This window comes from Coregonus lavaretus (assembly GCF_964263955.1).
Source record: "Coregonus lavaretus genome assembly, chromosome: 12".
Taxonomy (NCBI): Eukaryota; Metazoa; Chordata; class Actinopteri; order Salmoniformes; family Salmonidae; genus Coregonus; species Coregonus lavaretus.
The window spans coordinates 23,345,657-23,362,979 of record NC_139999.1 but is presented as its reverse complement, the minus strand read 5'-3'; the positions used below and the strand labels follow the sequence as shown (position 1 = coordinate 23,362,979).

The 17,323-nt window shown below is 46.7% G+C and overlaps 1 protein-coding gene across 1 annotated transcript in view; it reads right to left on the bottom strand.

Moving 5' to 3' along the window:
• Positions 1-17,323, bottom strand: part of cadpsa (Ca2+-dependent activator protein for secretion a) — a gene marked incomplete at both ends in the record, with an annotated part of 176,643 nt that overhangs the window by 124,452 nt on the left and 34,868 nt on the right. The window contains 2 exons of the mRNA XM_084173711.1: positions 8,112-8,444; positions 14,495-14,608. Coding sequence (XP_084029837.1) covers positions 8,112-8,444; positions 14,495-14,608 — 447 coding nt within the window. The remainder of the gene's footprint in view (positions 1-8,111; positions 8,445-14,494; positions 14,609-17,323) is intronic.

Sequence of the window (17,323 nt, the reverse complement as noted above, 5' to 3'; positions counted from 1 at the left end):
CCAGGTCAGGTCGCTCCGTGATGGGGGTGGGGAGGTGTGTGAAAGGATGGACTCACTCACACCTGTGATCCGAGGGCTTTTAGTGTAATTCTCTCTCTCTCTCTCTCTCTCTCTCTCTCTCTCTCTCTCTCTCTCTCTCTCTCTCCCTACACCCACACACTTGGTATTGGCAGCCCTACCCCAGTGTATATGGGGCCTCGCTTCGAGGCAAGCAACACTGAAGCATGCATGAGAGCACCAGCTGTTCCGGATGACTATGTGATCACGCTCTCCGTAGCCGATGTGAGTAAGACTTTTAAGCAGGTCAACATTCACAAGGCCGCAGGGCCAGATGGATTACCAGGACGTGTACTCCGAGCATGTGCTGACCAACTGGCAAGTGTCTTCACTGACATTTTCAACATGTCCCTGACTGAGTCTGTAATACCAACATGTTTCAAGCAGACCACCATAGTCCCCGTGCCCAAGGACTCTAAGATAACCTGCCTAAATGACTACTGACCCGTAGCACTGACGTCTGTAGCCATGAAGTGCTTTGAAAGGCTGGTCATGGCTCACATCAACAGCATTATCCCAGAAACCCTAGACCCACTCCAATTTGCATACCACCCCAACAGATCCACAGATGATGCAATCTCTATTGCACTCCACACTGCCCTTTCCCACCTGGACAAGATATAGGGAGGAGGTCAGAGACCTGGCCGTGTGGTGCCAGGACAACAACCTCTCCCTCAACGTGACCAAGACAAAGGAGATGATTGTGGACTACAGGAAAAAAAAGAGGACTGAGCACGCCCCCATTCTCATCGACAGGGCTGTAGTGGAACAGGTTGAGAGCTTCAAGTTCCTTGGTGTCCACATCACCAACGAACTATCATGGTCCAAACACACCAAGACAGGAGATTCCCCCTCAGGAGACTGAAAAGATTTGGCATGGGTCCTCAGATCCTCAAGAAATTCTACAGCTGCACCATCGAGAGCATCCTGACTGGTTGCATCACCGCCTGGTATGGCAACTGCTTGGCCTCCGACCGCAAGGCACTACAGAGGGTAGTGCGTACGGCCCAGTACATCACTGGGGCCAAGCTTCCTGCCATCCAGGACCTCTATACCAGGCGGTGTCAGAGGAAGGCCCTCAAAATTGTCAAAGACTCCAGCCACCCTAGTCATAGACTGTTCTCTCTGCTACCGCACGGCAAGCGGTACCGGAGTGCCAAGTCTAGGTCCAAAAGACTTCTCAACAGCTTCTACCCCCAAGCCATAAGACTCCTGAACAGCTAATCATGGCTACCCGGACTATTTGCACTGCCCCCCCACCCCATCCTTTTTACGCTGCTGCTACTCTGTTAATTATTTATGCATAGTCACTTTAACTCTACCCACATGTACATATTACCTGAACTACCTCAACTAGCCGGTGCCCCCGCACATTGACTCTGCAACGGTACCCCCCCTGTCCTCTGTAGCCCCCTGTCCTCTGTAGCTCAACTGGTAGAGCACGGCGCTTGTAACGCCAAGGTAGTGGGTTCGATCCCCGGGACCACCCATACACAAAAATGTATGCACACATGACTGTAAGTCGCTTTGGATAAAAGCGTCTGCTAAATGGCATATTTTTTTAATTTTTTTTTATATAGCCTCCCTACTGTCACTTTATTTTACTTCTGCTCTTTTTTCTCTCAACACTTTTTTTGTTGTTGTTTTATTTTTACTTTTTTTGTTAAAAATAAATGCACTGTTGGTTAAGGGCTGTAAGTAAGCATTTCACTGTAATGTCTGCACCTGTTGTATTCGGCGCATGTGACCAATACAATTTGATTTGATTTGATTTGATTTGATATGTGGGGTTATAGCAGGGCCACTGTGTACTCCCATCGCAGCCCTACCTAAAACAGAGCTCAGCCCCTGATGCAAAGAGCCGACTCTACTTAGAAGTCCCTTCTACCTCAAACGTTTCCTCAGACAGAGGAGCAAGTCATCTCTTTTGACACACACTGCCTGTCTCTTAATGGTACTGAATATCGTGTTCCCTGCCCGCTTAATTGAGTAGACCCAACATCCCACTGGGTTAGGCTCTGATGTCTGTCTGTCAGTCAGTCAGTAAGTCTGTCTGTCTGTGATCTGAAGTATCCATCTTAGCATCATGTTGTTGTAACTGTAGTAGCCGTATTATTATACGAGTGGCAATCGATAGTGTATTCTGTCCACTGGTAGAGTAGCATGATGCACCATCTATCTTTTTCATTCACTCACTAGAGCGTGGAGCCTCTGAGTCTGAAGGCCTGCTCACTCCATCATTAGGCACTCCAGGCGGCAGATAACTCATCCTTAAGTGAAAACATCCATGGGTTTGAACAGCTATAGTCTAACCACAGGCAGAGGGAGGCAGAACGGTGAGAATTGTGGATAAGGGTTATGTAGAGTTTCCCTCTCACACTTGTCCACATTCAGGTTGATTGTGTTTAGATCCCAGTTCAGGACCGCTGGCTTGATTGAGTTTAGAGTCAAGTATGGTACTGTCTGTTACCGTTGTCATGGCTACAGTCCTCCTAATCTGCTTGTTCTCTTCTGTTTTCCACTTTTCAAAGAAAAACACAGACACGCGCGCACACAGCTCTGCCAGCGTAAATATTTCAGAGTGCATGAGTGTCTGTTCAATCGTTAATTCTATGTACAGAGAACTTGGGGTACACTGACACTATGATACTACCCTGTTTTCCTGGGTGAGGATACAGAGAATTCAGGTTCTTGTAAATCAACTCTGTATGGAGGAGTTGGAATTTAGCAATCATTATAAGAGTCTTGTAGCAGCAGTTTTGATGTGTGATGTGGGGGGGGGGGGGGGGGGCTAATGGAGGTAATGGACTAAAGGATGGGTTTGCAGTGGGCAAGGAATCATAGATTATACAAATCCCTATATACCTTTACCCATTCCAAAGAGTCTCCTCTGCTCTCCTCTCCTTCCCTTCCATCTCAAGACTACCCTCCCCTCCTCAGTGTTTAAATTGTTAAAAAAATAATTTTATCCTCCCGATTGATAGATTAACAGACAAACTTTGATATGTGATTAAGGGAAAACCAATCCGGTCTGTCTGGTTTAATATAGGCAGGGTGACAACAGCTGACAGGGGAGGGAGAGAAAGAGAGATGGCCATGTTTACTGTCGCCATGGGAACCATGAATGAGCAAAGAAAGGGCATGGTGTTTGTGTCTGACTGACAGCAGAAAGGTTTCACAAACAAAGACAAACACACACACACAAACACTGTGAGCATAGCAACATACAGTACCACACAGTCTAGACCAAAACAAAGTCCAGCATTGAGATCTACTTCAAAGCTTTCAGACAGATCTCTGTTTGTTGTACGATAGCAGCAAGGTCTTTGATGAAAATGGAGGACATATTACTTCCCCATCTCTCCCATTTCTGTAATCACCGCAAATGTATGTATAGAATTGGATTTCAAATTGTTGTGTTGATGGCCTTGTTTATAATTCTAAAATATAGGTGTCCTTTCTTTGGGTTTGATCTCTCTCATACATATTCAATGAGGTGTCCAGCAAGTGACTTGAGTTAGTTATACATCTAACAGAAACATCTAAAGACTCACTCTGATGATGGCTGTTGTTTTTCTGTACCACCTCAAGTGGAAAATAACTGATAAAAAGGAACTTCTGCTAGACTTCTCAAATTGTCTGTGTGCTGGGGTAGGCAAAATGTTTTTGTCAAACAAACAACTGTTTGCGTTGATGTTTTTATATTGTTTTATAGTTAACCGATTCCACAGGCTTTATGTACAGTGTTTATATGGGGCATATGTATCCTTGAAGTTAGAGAGGCAGACCAGTGGCCAGAAGGTTACCAGACAACTGGCAACCGGAAGGTGTGTGTTTGTGTTGTGTGAGTGTGTTGTGTGAGTAGAGCTGAAGGCAAATTATCCACCTCACCAGAGCTGGATTAATAAAGATACCATTCTTACCAATTACAGGCTTTCATTAAAACAGTGCCAGGCGGTCGGCACAACCACATCCATAACACCAAACCCCATCTGATAAAAAGGAACAACACCCACGCTGTTCCACCCACACCCAGAGCACACACCCGCCACACAGGGCGGAAAATCAATTTATGCATTTTTTCAATTTATTCCTTAACTGAAGTCATCTTTACAGGCTAAAACACATTAATCAGAAGACTTTGAGTCTCGGGCTACTGTCATAGGTTACACACAGCGGTGAGACGGCCTCTCATTTTAATTTAGTCAGTTACTGAGGTTGTTTCTTCACAGAAAGGTTTACATAGTTATGAATTGCACTACTGGCCTTCGGTTTGCAGAGGGAGAGGTTCACACACACACACACACACACACACACACACACACACACAATGTGATGGGAGGGAACCATCTGTCTCTCAATCTCCTTCAAAAGCATTCAACACACAACCCTAAGGTACATGATGACAGGTACCCGAGTAGGGACACGGATGACAGCTGTTCTTGTCCTTCAACCACTTAATCTGACGCCCACAGCAGCAGCTGGCACAGAATGGCCTCATTTGACATGTCATGACAGTGTCAAATCAATTCAAAATGTATTTGTCACGTGCCGAATACAACAGGTGTAGACCTTACAGTGAAATGCTTACTCATGAGCCCTTAACCAACAATGCAGAGTAAAAAAACAATAGTATGAAACATTTGCTAAATAAGCTAAAGGAAAAATTGTAACAGGATAAAAACAACAATAACGAGGCTACATACAAGGAGTACCGGTACCAAGTCAATGTTTAGGGGTACGGGGTAGTCGAGGTAATATTTACATGTAGGTAGGGGTAAAGTGAGAGTAAACAGAGAGTAGCAGGAGCGTGTGTGTAGGAATGTGAATGTATATATGTATGCATGTATGCGTGTGTGTGTGTGGCGTTAATATGCATGCATGGTTGTGTGTGTGTGTGTGTGGCGCCAATATGAATATGTCTGTCTGTGTGTGTTGGGGGGGGGGGGGGGGGGTTACCGGAAATCCCCCAAAGTCCCCACAATGATAGTAAAACAAGGGAAATTCTCCCTCGTGGGGACATTTCCCAGATCCCCATGAGGACAAAGGCTATTTTAGGCTTAGGGGTTAGGTTTATGGTTAGAATTAGGGTTAGGGAAAGCAGGATTTTGAATGGAAATACATTTTAGGTCCCCACAAGGATAGTAAAAAATACTGTATACATGTATGTGTGTCAGGGCTTCCGGAAAACGTGAAGATTTTAATTTACCGGCCATTTGAGAAATTTACCGGACCCATATGCATTGGGTGCATAATCCATTAGGGCATCCACCCACGGTGCTCAGAATGACAGAAATCGCATTTAGATTATGGTAATGCTTAACAGAACATGCAACTCATGTAATGAAGCAGCCAATAAAACTTCATTTTCAAACATTTGCCAAAGTCCAATTAGCGGGAAAACGTCATTCTAAACAGCGCACCTGGGAAAACACCATTCTAAACAGCGGACCTATTAGCGGTTCCATATATGACAGAGATAAAAAATCTCTGTTAGAAAAATGTAGAAAGAGGGGAAATCTAAAGATGCAACAGCTAGGATGGGTTGCTAATATGACTAGGATTGTGCCTTTGGCTTCTGGACAACGAAATAAAGTTGATATGAAAAACAATAGAACAGGAGAGAAATGGCATAGTGGTGGGTCCAAATTATATAATTACTCCTGTCTATACAGAAATAAATAAAATCATTCAAAATACTTAACCAGAAAGCATGACTTAGCCACAGAGAAATCAAGGATAATTTGCTTCTTTATAAAAATAGCTGTGGATTGTTTCAAATCACAAGCTCGTAGGCCTATGCCTATTTCGGAAGCCGTCAATTTGGGCAGCGCACGTGGCAATAGGCCTAGCTGATAATTGAGTTGCGGCTGTCAGTTAAAATAATCTAAAACATGTGTGAAGATAATGTCACCAGTAGTAAATGTACCGTTAATCCTCGTAATTTGGTTACATACATTTCTGTTAATGCATGTATTAATTAAAGTAATTTACCATTCTCATTCTCAGAGTGGAAACGTTGTTTCCAGAGTTCACAACCTGCTACACTTGTGAGAAACAAGTTTTGGTTTATTACATAACCATCATTTCCGAGTTCTTTTTTTTTTATTGTCTTTTGTTTGGAGTGCTCCATGTGAACAATGAGCATATGTCTGTTTTCTCTTTCCTGATAATGTTGAGGGAGCACGCGCGCCTGAGCATGCATAGAAGTACATGGCCTGCTGCGCGGAAAAGGAAAGTGTATAAACAATTTGGCAGTACGCCCAGAACATTGCTTTGAGGACCGAAAGGGGTATCTCAGTTTCAAGGTCTCAGCTTGGAGAGAAGAAGCCTCGTGAGGTATTGGTCGGTCACCTGCATGAACCAAACGCTAACGATGAATTAATGATGAATAATGTAAATCATGCAAATATAACTTGTCTGTGTAAGTATATAAGAGAACTAACGGGACTGCCCCGGCAGAGCTCCCGACCGACGTGTACTATGGAGCATTACGTTTGTTAGAACCTCTCCAGATTGCTGATAATAAAGAATTATTCATTTAATATTGACCAGGTGTCCCTGTTTGTAATTTCCACAACAGCCTCATAATATGAAATAAAACATTCAGATTTCAAACAATTAAGTATGTTTTCAAAATGTATACTGCCTCCAGCTCACATTGTAAAGTGGTGTGTGACACGTTGATATCCTGTTGCCTACACTTGAATGGTGAATGGGAGTCATGCTTCAATGACCAGTTGAGAAATAAAAATAGCTATTTTTAATCGTGCACCAAAACTGTTTTTAACACGTGATTGCATTTAGAATAGCTGTGCAATGAATGGGCTTATAAAAGCACACGTTTTACTCCAGCAGCAACCAGCTGAGGAGCTGCAGGTGAAATCTGTGTGCGTGTTATATTTGTGTTGGATAAAAAACATTCATGATTACTAATGAAAATACACACAGGCCAATTTAATTCCACTAAATTATGAAAATTAACCTATAGACCGATAAGCATGACGGTCAAATGTATTTACATCAACTGGTATTCCCATCAATGAATAAAAAGCATAATTTTTTTTGCAGGTCATTTTGGCCGGCAACAGTTTTTCGTTTTTTTTATTGGCCAAAAGCCGGCTTTTGCAGTCTAACGGAAACCCTGGTGTGTGTGTGCGTATGTGTATGTGCCAGAGATTGAATGTGTAGTGGGTGTTGATATTGACAGTAATTGTGTCTTCAAACTGTGGCAGAGGAAAACAAAATCCTATTCTTGAAAACAGGGCAAAGAAAACAGTAGGAGGTAATAGGTAGGCAATTCCGTTCGTAACAAAATGGCACAATGTCGGACCTAATTCCATGTAACACACAGCAGGTCTGTGCAGATTTATCCGTTAGCACATCCTACAGCTAATTCATTTTCACTATTTACATGGAGATGGAAAATGTACAGGCCTGACAATTCTCATTCTGATTCTGTACAAAGAGAGCTGTCTCCTGTGTCTCTGCCAAAGGATGAGTCACTAGCAGTGTTAAAGTTCATGGGCTGGCCATGCCTTTTCACTGGAACCTGGGGCGTGGACAGGGCACATTACTGAATTAAGCAATGGCAGAAAAGTCATTTCAATCTTGGCCTGGACTACAATGATACACAGGTCTTAATAATAAAATGGCTAGGCCTACACACTACACACATACTGTGTGGCCAGCTTCATGTGTGTGTGGTACCTGAATGGTTAATCCTGGACAGACAAAAGGCTGGATGATGACTTGAGACATGCTGAAGGGCTCACTACACCTTCTTCCAGCTGTGCTTTCCTGTGACAGGTGACAATTCATCTAATAACCCTAAAAGGTTTTCACAGCACACTTTTACCATTTCAACCCATTGGAACTTAACAGGAAGCAAGCCTGAAGTCAAACCATCAGAGGGGTGAAAGAGTGACACTGCAGCTCAAGTCAACTATCAGACCGGGAGAAAGGAGTGAAAATGACAAATCAGCACCAGGGAAAGTGTTAGTGTTTTAAGACAAATGTCTGGTAAAGGACATGACCTGAAGCTCTTATCTCACCTGGCAGGCGTTGTAGAGGAGCTGGTGCTCAAACTTCTTGATGCCCAGGATGGACTGGAACATCTCGTAGAGCTGGTCCTTACTGAGGATGAGCTCTGAGGCTGCGCTGGCAGTCATCCGCTGCTGGTGCTTCCTGGGGTCCTCCTCTCCACGGTAGATGGTGTCAAACTTGGCCATCCAAGAGCTGAGCACCGTCTCCTTACTCAGACCGTCGATCTCGGGCAGGCTGCGGACACGCTTCTCAATGTGCTTCTTGAAGACCTCCCGCGAGTCACTGGCCGAGCAACCTCCGCTCTGGACCATCCGGCACACACGGTCACTTTTCAAAAATATCTGTTGTCACGGTCGAGAGCAGAAAAAGGGCATTAAGCACGTGGATTAAACATTACAGGACAGGAGGAACATACAGGGGGAAGAACATACAGTGTGGTTGAGAGGTTAGGATCAATTCCATTTTAACTCAATTCCTGAATTGAAATTGTTCATTATTTTCTATGAGACGTTCTCCCCTGCAGCTGCGTACAGTAGCCCTGGTAGCAGGCTGACACGTCTTTGCTTCTGGAGGGATGTGAAATGAAGACGCAGCTGCAAAAGTACTTCTTCTCTCTTTGAGGCTTTGCTACAGCGCGGCCTTTGGGTCTTTATGATGAAGGTGCAGAGGGAAATACATTATTGTAGTTTCAATTCAATCTGACATTGTTGTGCTACTCTGTTCAATTCCAAGCTGTACATATATTTTTTTCACAATCCCCACAAAGCAATTTTCCATGCCAAGGGTTGTGGGTTAGAGAAATAGAAAGAGAGAGACATAGAGAGAGGGACCCAAATGGCTGGCTGACTCAGATGTTGGCCCTCTCTCTACCGTGCAACCTCCTTATGGCTCACAGTGACAGACTCTCTGTTCCAAATCAGTGCCTAACGCAGGGTGAAGACAGAAGGCCATCGCTCTGAGCCTTGATGGACACACAGATACACAGACATTTATCACTCTGTCTGGAGCCAGCTTTGGACACTTGACTTGTTCTGCAACAGCAGCAGTGCTCTTAGTGGGCCAAAAAGAAGGGAACATTGTACAAATGGGAGTGTTAAATATAGAACTGCTGATATAGAAAATAGAGCTGAAATGTTGTCTAGACATTGTCACCTTCACATACAGTAGCATTACAAAGAGCACCCCAGGTGTCTCAACTCCAGTTTCCAGAGCAGGTGGGGATGTGGGGAGTGTGTAAGCATCCAGAACTCAGCCAATAAGACCATTAGGCTTTAATTTAATTGGATAATCTGCTTCAGCTTTTTCAATTCACTAATTTGGGCTTATTGAAGTGCCACATTGATTAATTCTACAGGCAGAGTAAATCACCTTTTCGCTCACTACATTTTCTTGTCTCCTTTTCTCTAACTTTTAGGTAGGTTTGAAATAGTGTTCTAAACCTCATCTTTCTGTGATTTCAGAGTGAAGGTGGACTGATTGGATGGGAAGGATAGTCATACTCAAAGCTAAGGGCACAGGATGACCATGGATTCAGGTTAGCACCTCACATACTGTCACGCCCTGGCTCTGGGACTCTGTTATGTTGAGCCAGGGTGTGTTGTTTCTTTGTGTTTTGTGTGCTAGGGTGATATTCTAGTGCTTGTGTTTCTATGTTGGCCGGGGTGGTTCTCAATCAGAGGCAACGTGAATCAGCTGTTGCTTGTTGTCTCTGATTGGGAACCATACTTAGGCAGCCGTTTGGGCATTGTCATGTGTGGGATCTTGTTCCGTATGGTTTGTGTTGTAACCAAGGACTTCACGTTTCGTATCTTTTGTTGTTTTGTTCGTGTGGTGAATGATAAATAAAGTATGTTCACATTCCACGCTGCGCATTGGTCCTCTCTTCCCGACGATCGTGACACATACAGTGAGGGAAAAAAGTATTTGATTCCCTGCTGATTTTGTACGTTTGCCCACTGACAAAGAAATGATCAGTCTATAATTTTAATGGTAGGTTTATTTGAACAGTGAGAGACAGAATAACAACAAAAAAATCTGATTGATTGATTTGCATTGTAATGAGGGAAATAAGTATTTGACCCCCTCTCAATCAGAAAGATTTCTGGCTCCCAGGTGTCTTTTCTACAGGTAACGAGCTGAGATTAGGAGCACACTTGTCACGATCGTTAGACGGAGTAGACCAAGGCGCAGCGTGATGAGCGAACATACTTCTTTATTTGATGAATACACGAACAAACAAAACAACAAACGATGACGTGACGTCCTAGGTTAACAACCAACACGGAACAAACCAACTGTTGTGGGAAAACAGCCTCTATAAATATGGCTCCCAATCAGAGACAACCAGCAACAGCTGACACTCGTTGCCTCTGATTGGGAACCACTCTGGCCAACACAGAAATACAACACATAGAATATACACACCCTGGCTCAACATATAGAGTCCCCAGAGCCAGGGTGTGACAGTACCCCCCCCTAAAGGCGCGGACTGCGACCGCGCCTAAACATAAACAAACCAGGGGAGGGCTGGGTGGGCATTCCTCCTCGGAGGCGGTTCCGGCTCCGGGCTCGCCCACCACCCTCCAATAATCCCCCCGTAGCGCCCCTGGTCCGGTCTGGCCCCGCTGGCTGGAGCTGGACTGGACATCGTAGGAGCGGATTGCTTAAGCTCCGGTGTGGAGCAGCTGACCGGTACCTGACCAGGCACCGGTGACCCAGGCACGGGTTGTGCCGGACTGACGACGCGCACCCCTGGCTTGGTGCGTGGAGCAGGAACGGGCCGGACCGGGCTGACGATGCGCACCCCTGGCTTGGTGCGTGGAGCAGCAACGGGCCGGACCGGGCTGACGATGCGCACCCCTGGCTTGGTGCGTGGAGCAGGAACGGGCCGGACCGGGCTGACGATGCGCACCCCTGGCTTGGTGCGTGGAGCAGGAACGGGCCGGACCGGGCTGACGATGCGCACCCCTGGCTTGGTGCGTGGAGCAGCAACGGGCCGGACAGGGCTGACGATGCGCACCCCTGGCTTGGTGCGTGGAGCAGGAACGGACCGGACCGGGCTGACGATGCGCACCCCTGGCTTGGTGCGTGGAGCAGGAACGGGCTGGACCGGGCCAGGCACCGGTGACCCAGGCACGGGTTGTGCCGGACTGACGACGCGCACCCCTGGCTTGGTGCGTGGAGCAGGAACGGGCCGGACCGGGCTGACGATGCGCACCCCTGGCTTGGTGCGTGGAGCAGCAACGGGCCGGACCGGGCTGACGATGCGCACCCCTGGCTTGGTGCGTGGAGCAGGAACGGACCGGACCGGGCTGACGACTCGCACCCCTGGCTTGGTGCGTGGAGCAGGAACGGGCTGGACCGGGCTGACGACTCGCACCCCTGGCTTGGTGCGTGGAGCAGGAACGGGCCGGACCGGGCTGACGATGCGCACCCCTGGCTTGGTGCGTGGAGCAGGAACGGGCCGGACCGGGCTGACGACTCGCACCCCTGGCTTGGTGCGTGGAGCAGGAACGGGCCGGACCGGGCTGACGATACGCACCCTTGGCTTGGTGCGTGGAGCAGGAACGGGCCGGACCGGGCTGGCGACGCACACCGTAAGCCTGGTGCGAGTGGCAGGAACAGGCCGGGCCGGGCTGGCGACGCACACCGTAGGCTTGGTGCGAAGGGCAGGAACAGGCCGGGCCGGGCTGGCGACGCGCACCGTAGGCTTGGTGCGAGGAGCAGGAACAGGCTGGGCCGGGCTGGCGACGCGCACCGTAGGCTTGGTGCAAGGAGCAGGAACAGGCCGGGCCGGGCTGGCAACGCGCACCGTAGGCTTGGTGCGAGGAGCAGGAACAGGCCGGGCCGGGCTGGCGACACGCACCGTAGGCTTGATGCGAGTGGCAGGAACAGGCCGGGCTGGGCTGGCGATGCGCACCGGAGGCTTGGTGCGAGGAGCAGGAACAGGCCGGGCCGGGCTGGCGACGCGCACCGTAGGCTTGGTGCGAGGAACAGGAACAGGCCGGACGGTACTGGGAACACACACCACTGGCCTTAAACGGGGATCAGGAACGGGCCAGACCGGACTGGCAATACACCTCAGTACCTCTCGCCGTGCCTCTACAACTTCCTTCCCTCCTCTCACCAATGGCTCCCGTAACCCGGTGTCCTTCTCTCCTCGTCTCCCATTTCGCCCTGTGGCAGCCTCCTACAGCCCAGTCGCCCATGCCGTGTGCCCCCCCCCTAAAAATGTTCTGGGGTTGCCTCTCGTCCGTCCGACGACGACACTGTTGACGCCGTTGCTCCTCTCTCGCCAGGGCCTTAATCTTAGCCCATGGCCCTTTGCCCCCGAGCATGTCCTCCCAGGACCACGATTTGCCCACCTGGGCCATCGACAACCTCTCCAGCTCCTTTCCCGGCGCTTCCTCCCATGTCCAGGCCGCCTGCTCCTGGACACGCTGCTTGGTCCTGGTATGGTGGGATCTTCTGTCACGATCGTTAGACGGAGTAGACCAAGGCGCAGCGTGATGAGCGAACATACTTCTTTATTTGATGAATACACGAACAAACAAAACAACAAACGATGACGTGACGTCCTAGGTTAACAACCAACACGGAACAAACCAACTGGAACAAGATCCCACAACTATTGTGGGAAAACAGCCTCTATAAATATGGCTCCCAATCAGAGACAACCAGCAACAGCTGACACTCGTTGCCTCTGATTGGGAACCACTCTGGCCAACACAGAAATACAACACATAGAATATACACACCCTGGCTCAACATATAGAGTCCCCAGAGCCAGGGTGTGACAACACTCTTAAAGGGAGTGCTCCTAATCTCAGCTTGTTACCTGTATGAATGACGCCTGTCCACAGAAGCAATCAATCAATCAGATTCCAAACTCTCCACCATGGCCAAGACCAAAGAGCTCTCCAAGGATGTCATGGACAAGATTGTAGACCTACACAAGGCTAGAATGGGCTACAAGACCATCGCCAAGCAGCTTGGTGAGAAGGTGACAACAGTTGGTGTGATTATTCGCAAATGGAAGAAACACAAAAGAACTGTTAATCTCCCTCGGCCTGGGGCTCCATGCAAGATCTCACCTCGTGGAGTTGCAATGATCATGAGAACGGTGAGGAATCAGCCCAGAACTACACGGGAGGATCTTGTCAATGATCTCAAGGCAGCTGGGACCATAGTCACCAAGAAAACAATTGGTAACACACTACGCCGTGAAGGACTGAAATCCTGCAGCGCCCGCAAGGTCCCCCTGCTCAAGAAAGCACATATACAGGGCCGTCTGAAGTTTGCCAATGAACATCTGAATGATTCAGAGGAGAACTGGGTGAAAGTGTTGTGGTCAGATGAGACCAAAATCGAGCTCTTTGGCATCAACTTAACTCGCAGTGATTGGAGGCGGATGAATGCTGCCTATGACCCCAAGAACACCATCCCCACCGTCAAACATGGAGGTGGAAACATTATGCTTTGGGGGTGTTTTTCTGCTAAGGGGACAGGACAACTTCACCGCATCAAAGGGACGATGGACGGGGCCATGTACCGTCAAATCTTGGGTGAGAACCTCCTTCCCTCAGCCAGGGCATTGAAAATGGGTCGTGGATGGGTATTCCAGCATGACAATGACCCAAAACACACGGCCAAGGCAACAAAGGAGTGGCTCAAGAAGAAGCACATTAAGGTCCTGGAGTGGCCTAGCTAGTCTCCAGACCTTAATCCCATAGAAAATCTGTGGAGGGAGAGGAGTGGAACAAAATCCCTCCTGAGATGTGTGCAAACCTGGTGGCCAACTACAAGAAACGTCTGACCTCTGTGATTGCCAACAAGGGTTTTGCCACCAAGTACTAAGGCATGTTTTGCAGAGGGGTCAAATACTTATTTCCCTCATTAAAATGCAAATCAATTTATAACATTTTTGACATGCAATTTTTCTGGATTTTTTTGTTGTTATTCTGTCTCTCACTGTTCAAATAAACCTACCATTAAAATTATAGACTGATCATGTCTTTGTCAATGGGCAAATGTACAAAATCAGCAGGGGATCAAATACTTTTTTCCCTCACTGTAGCTGCTGTCTGGACTGAATATTTCAGAGGCCTATTTTGGGAAGTCCAATTCATTTGAATCTGTCAGATTCAGGATGAGAACATTAATAAGATTGCCTGAAGGAAGCAGCCTGTCTGTGAATTCCACATAATTTACCAGACCAAAGGTGAGTAATCTATTCAAATATCCAGACGGACTGGTCCGTCCGCTGAGGATCATTTAAAACAGCAGGAGAATCATTACGGAATACAAATCAACAGAAAAGACAACAAACACTTAAACATACTCCCACATAGACCTCAAATAAAACACACACACACACAGAGTTGGGCCTCACGTCATAGTAGCTCTGGACTGCATTGATAAAGGCCTCGTCTGCCACTATCTGGGTGTCACCACTTAGGAAGGCCTGGAAACGCTCCTTCACTGTCTGTAGCTGCTGCTTACTGATCTGAGAGAGGAGACAGACAGACAGACAGACAGACAGGAGAAAGTCAATATAGAGAGAACCACAACAGAGTGATAGGAATCATGCTAACTTTAAGTTAGCTCATAGGTTTTATATTACTTTACTTCATACAACTCTATTTTCACAGTCCACTTATAAAATTAACAACTTTATGTAAATGTTGAATATAAATGTACTTTTAAGTATTTCTCTTCCCTTACACTTTTTTTCAGTGCTAAACTCAGATTCAAAATTCAAAAGACACTCGCACATCTGAGCTATCTTTGTTCCAGGTGCATGGTAACAATTGAATAAGATGTTAAAATAGAAGAAGCCCGCACACCGCTCTTGATAGTATCACTGCTCTTTATTAAGCTTTACGTATCGTCCTCAAGGCCTTTGTCAGAGCTTTTGTGAATGTTTATAATTTGCACCCTTATGTAGACATTGCTCCACCCACATCCATTCAATGCATCGAATGGGGTTGGAGTCGAGGGAAAATAATCAAGTGTTACCAAATATAACAATGTGCATTTCATAAGTATTCTAAAAAAGTGTGTAAATTTATTTGAAAACTTTACCGAGCATTTAAGGCAAAAAATTGCCACCTTAGTTGTGGATTACAGCCCTCACCAAAGTTTTAAAAACTGTGGTCTCCCAGTCTCAACTGACAATAACAACAGGGAAGTTTTTTGCATTCAAATTAATTAGTGGTGCAATCGCTGTGTGGCAAAAAGGCATTATCCCTGGCAAACAGATGCACGGTGTTACCCTCGCCACACGGCAACAGGACTGATAGGCTATAAATCAATGATGGGGTAATAAAGATGTTCAAAGATAGATAGGAAATGAGTTTGTGCTGATGTTGCCACAGTAATACTGCACTGGGCACTTGTGTAAATGTATATTGACCTTCTGCGGGCCCCTCTCCTGCCCGAGCTAAATACACAGGCTGGTAGGAGCAGATAAATAGGGGAGCAGGTCTAACTGGGAGGATAGAGAAAGGCTGAATTTACACAGGCAGTCCAATTCTGATCTCTTGCCCAATTATTGACAAAAGAGCTGATCTGATTGGTCAAAAGACCAATCAGTGGAAAAATACCAGAATTGGACTGCCTGTGTAAACGCAGCCAAAGTGATGTGGCAGAGACGAGATGACACGAGACAGTATAGCCATAATTAAACTTTTATGCAGAGTGCACACCAAGGTCCTATCTCTGATGTTGGCTAGCTATTATAACCCAATGGCGTCTGATAAATGGGAGCACTTGTTTTACAATAACACACTGGTCCATCAAATCAGTCTTTACAACACACTCACAACATGTTTAGAGGGGAGGGTAGCCAACCATTCTGTCATAATTTTGCCAAGGAACACGATACTGTTCTTAATTAAAATGTAAAATGTATTATTAATGCTCCTTCATGTGGTCTCTCTCCTTTGTCCTCTACACACATTTTATTTCAGCCTTTGATATCTGAGAGGAGTGGAACACTAATGTATAAAGCCACGCCTACCAACCCACCCCTGAACCTCCTCCCCATCTGTCCCCTCCCACCGCTGCCCCAAGTTACTGTTACCATGGTCACCATGTCACAGACAACTCCACAAAGCCCTGTAGTACTTACCCTGAATGGGGTCAAGGTTCAGAGTTCAATGTGACCTTTCCATTACCAGCCTCTCTGCTGAGGACTATGCTGAAACCCTGATATTACTAGTAGTCAGGGTAATGATTATAGCACAGATTATAGTTATGGAAGTGACCTTTATCCTCATTTATCCACCATCCAATATATGGAAAAAGTCAACACATTTCTGAGATCTAGTGAGCTCCACTCACCCATCATCAGCTATGGATCTTCACCCTGCCCAGCCCCATTCACCTCTCTGCCAAGTACTGATAAATAACCCATGTTTGGGTGAGAGGGATGTCTCAGCAGACCAGCTGGGCCACAGGATTTGATGAAGACTGAACGCCAGCCAAACCTCTCACCTCCAGATGCCTACCCCAATCAGACCCATGTGATTAATCAGACAGTGGAGCAGACTCGGAGTGGGCATCGTGTCTGGGGTGAACTAAAGTATCACAGACTCTCCTAGCACAATCCACAGTCACAGAAGGTGTGACCTAAGTAGCACAGCAGATAACTTCACAGTACCTCATCAAGTCATCCATCCATCCTGGAACCCTCTCTCTTCCTCTCACACCTCTAACCTCTCTCCATCCCTACTTTTAAACACTCCTCTACTCAATCCATTCCCTTACACTCTGGTGTGAGTGTATGGAGGAAGATCAGCCAGCCCTTAGTTTTCTGAGGCCACAACACAGACCAGATATTGGTACTACTGCCTCAGTTGATCCTGTTGTTGTGCAGCTGTATACTTTCATTTAGCCTCATTCTCTCCTTATATGCACCTGACTGTGGGTTAAACTATCTGTAGCACCAGTAATCCCCCAGAAATGCTTAATCCACTCTAGCTCTGCTCTCAGCACACCAAGGAGAGCAGCTGGAGGTCAGCCTATCTTCTGGGAGGCCAAGCATCTTTCTATTTATTTATTTATTTAGCCAGGATAGTCCTGCGGTAATTCAATTTGAGAAGGACAGTACTGTATGGAAACTGTATACACAGACCATTATAGCGCCTAGTCTCACCCGCCCTTGGTACGTATGAGTGAGTGAGATTTTTCTGAGAGTAGACAATGACATGGTATCTCT